Raw genomic sequence first — 2,917 nt, 5'->3', positions numbered from 1 at the left:
TTTTGTTCTTGCTTAACCCATTCTGAACGGGAACCCGTTTTGGTGTCAGCATCATGTTATGCTTTTAGCTATTGAAAAATAGCAGATCTACAAGCTCATAGCGCGCCACCGAGTGGCGCGCTACGAGCTTGTAGGTCTGCTATTTTTTGAAAAATCGAAGAACGACTGTGACATTTTTTAGAATCTGATCTCAGGTCAGAATGGGTTAATCAGACCAGTGTGTGTGTGTCCAGTGGAAACCTCGTGTGAATCTGATCTCAGGTCAGAATCACTCTGGATTAAGAGCGTCTGATAAATGCCTACGTTGTAAACTATAACAAAAATCATATACAATCTCACTGTTTGGGAAATGAAAAACAACTGGTTTTGTTTTGTATCATCTGTTGTGTATATATCTTCTTCAACAATAGATGGCAGTATAGAACCTATACACTGACATAGTAGGGTGTGTGTGTGTGTGTGTGTGTGTGTGTGTGTGTGTGTGTGTGTGTGTGTGTGTGTGTGTGTGTGTGTGTGTGTGTGTGTGTGTGTCATGTGGCAATGTGCAGAACAGAGAGCATGAACAGAGAGAGAGTGCAGCTCTGAATGCACCAGAAATGTTATATATATGTACATTTATTATTATTATTATAATTAAGTGTATATATAATATAAGTGCACCAAATGCACCCTTAGTGCAAATGTTTTTGTTGATTGATTGATTGATTGATTGAAATATGTATTAACAGTTACATTTACATTTCAAGCACAACTCAATAAAAAAAATTGTTAACTGTGAGAGTGGACGACCCAATAAAGCATTACGCTTGTTTACAAGAGGGTCCGACTTGCTCAATTCATCAAAAGAAAAGTGGCGTCTGGGGAACTCCAGTGGATCCCCAGCTAAATGTGTTAACCCATTCTGACCTGAGATCAGATTCATACGAGGTTTCCACTGGACGTACACACTGGTCTGATTAACCCATTCTGACCTGAGATCAGATTCATGTGGTTTCCACTGGACACACACTGGTCTGATTAATGGAGAAAGCAAAAACAATCAAAAATGCGATATTTTTAGAACATTTTAACAAGAAAGATCTAGCGCCTGGTCATTTAAAAAAATAATATTAATAAAAAAAAGTATTAATGGGGGTCTTCGGCCAAATACTGTCCATTCAGTCGTTTGTTTGTCTTGACATGAAAACGTTAAATGTTAGGACCTAATAGTGCTTTTATAAGTTGTATTTAAATGTTAGGCCCTGACAGTGACTTTATAAGTTTTATTAAAAGGCTTTAAAAAAGCTTCCTTCAAATAAAAGGTGTGCGGCCAGGGCCAGGTTATAATAAAACACTCGCCAGTGCCTCCAGGTGGCTCAGGGGGGTAGTGCTACAACCGGTTAGTCATGATAATCAGTAGAAGCAAGCAGAGAGAAGAGAACACACACACACACACACACACACACACACAGCCGTCGCAAGGCAGCTGTCTTGGGGGCTGATTGAGTCCATCCTGTCGCCGAATGCCTCGCCCCACCGCCGGGCTGCACGTTAACCAAGAGAGACGGAACAACTATGCTGTTGTTGTTGTGACGGGGCTGCCACTGCCTGCCTGTTAGGCTGTTCGTTGTTACCGTTTACCGCTATAGAGCCCGTCCGAGACCACACACCGGTCCGGTGGACGGAGGAATGGAGCAGGAGGGAGGGCTGTCCTCCTGCGGGAGCTGCTTCATCTCCCTGAACGAACATGAACACGGATACTACTCCGGTCTTCATCTGCTCTGCCAGCAGCAGCAGCCGGCTGACAGCAGCACCGGCGGCGGCGGCTCAGGGAAGCTGTCGGCCGGTAAGGTGGCGGAGCTGTTCAAGACGAGCCAGCTGCCGCCCGAAGCCTTGCATCAAGTGAGTACAGTAGTGCTGTATTAGTAGGATAATTATAATACTACATGTGCACAGTCCAGTCAGTGCCTACACACTATATACACATCGCATGAGCTGTAGTAAACACACACACACACACACACACACACACACACACTCACACTCACACTCACACTCACACTCACACTCACACACACACACGGGGTGAAAACTGCAGTCGTGCGGTGTAGCCTACTGAGAGAGAGAGAGAGAGAGAGAGAGAGAGAGAGAGGCGCTGTAAAGCCTTTAGCGAACGCGCCTTATTGCTCTGTGTGCATGGCTGGGATCAAGCATTATTCATTTATTTTTTATACCCAACCGAACCCTGCACCCCATATAGCCTACAGCCAGTGTGTCTGTGCAAGGTAGGCTACGTTATGTCTGTCTGTTGAAGATATTTCATTCATGTAAATGATGTAATTCCAGTTGCACCTTCTATCTGCTGAAGATATTTCATTCATCTAAATACCAAATGCAGTCCTTGAGTCTGTTGAAGATATTTCATTCATCTAAATACCAAATGCAGTCCTTGAGTCTGTTGAAGATATTTCATTCATCTAAACCAAATTCACCTCTAATGGTCTGTTCACTCGGTTGACAATATTTCTTTCATTTTATGTTATTAAAATGCACATGTATCATTCTATAAGGTCTGATGAGAGGAGGATGACTGAGGAAGTAACTTACAGTAAGACATGTATTATGTATACTAAATGCACCTCTACTGTATCTATAATGGACAACTGGGGGCCCCGGGGGCCACATGCGGCCCCCAGCCCCCCACCTTCACTTAATGTGGCCCTCAGGTTAATATCAACTGTCGACTACCTTTTTCCACTGAAACCAAAGGATGTCTGATGTCCTGCCCTCTGCACTGCTGGCTTTAGTTTACAGTTAGTTAGTTAGTTAGTTAGTTTACAGTTAGTTTACAGTTAGTTCACAGTTGTCTGCTCGCTCACTCCTGCCCTATGCACTGCTGGCTTTAGTTTACAGTTAGTTAGTTAGTTTACAGTTAGTA

The 2,917-nt window shown here is 43.5% G+C and overlaps 1 protein-coding gene across 1 annotated transcript in view; it reads left to right on the top strand.

The window, feature by feature from the left end:
• Window positions 1-1,668: 1,668 nt before the first annotated feature.
• reps2 (RALBP1 associated Eps domain containing 2) overlaps window positions 1,669-2,917 on the top strand; it is a gene marked incomplete at its 5' end in the record, with an annotated part of 82,836 nt that continues 81,587 nt past the window's right edge. Inside the window, 1 exon segment of the mRNA XM_080769644.1 lies at window positions 1,669-1,881. Coding sequence (XP_080625770.1) covers window positions 1,669-1,881 — 213 coding nt within the window.

This window comes from Protomyctophum bolini (genome assembly GCF_963924005.1).
Source record: "Protomyctophum bolini genome assembly, chromosome: 8".
NCBI lineage: Eukaryota > Metazoa > Chordata > Actinopteri > Myctophiformes > Myctophidae > Protomyctophum > Protomyctophum bolini.
Note: the sequence above shows the minus strand (reverse complement) of the source record. Positions and strands in the feature narration are given on the sequence as shown.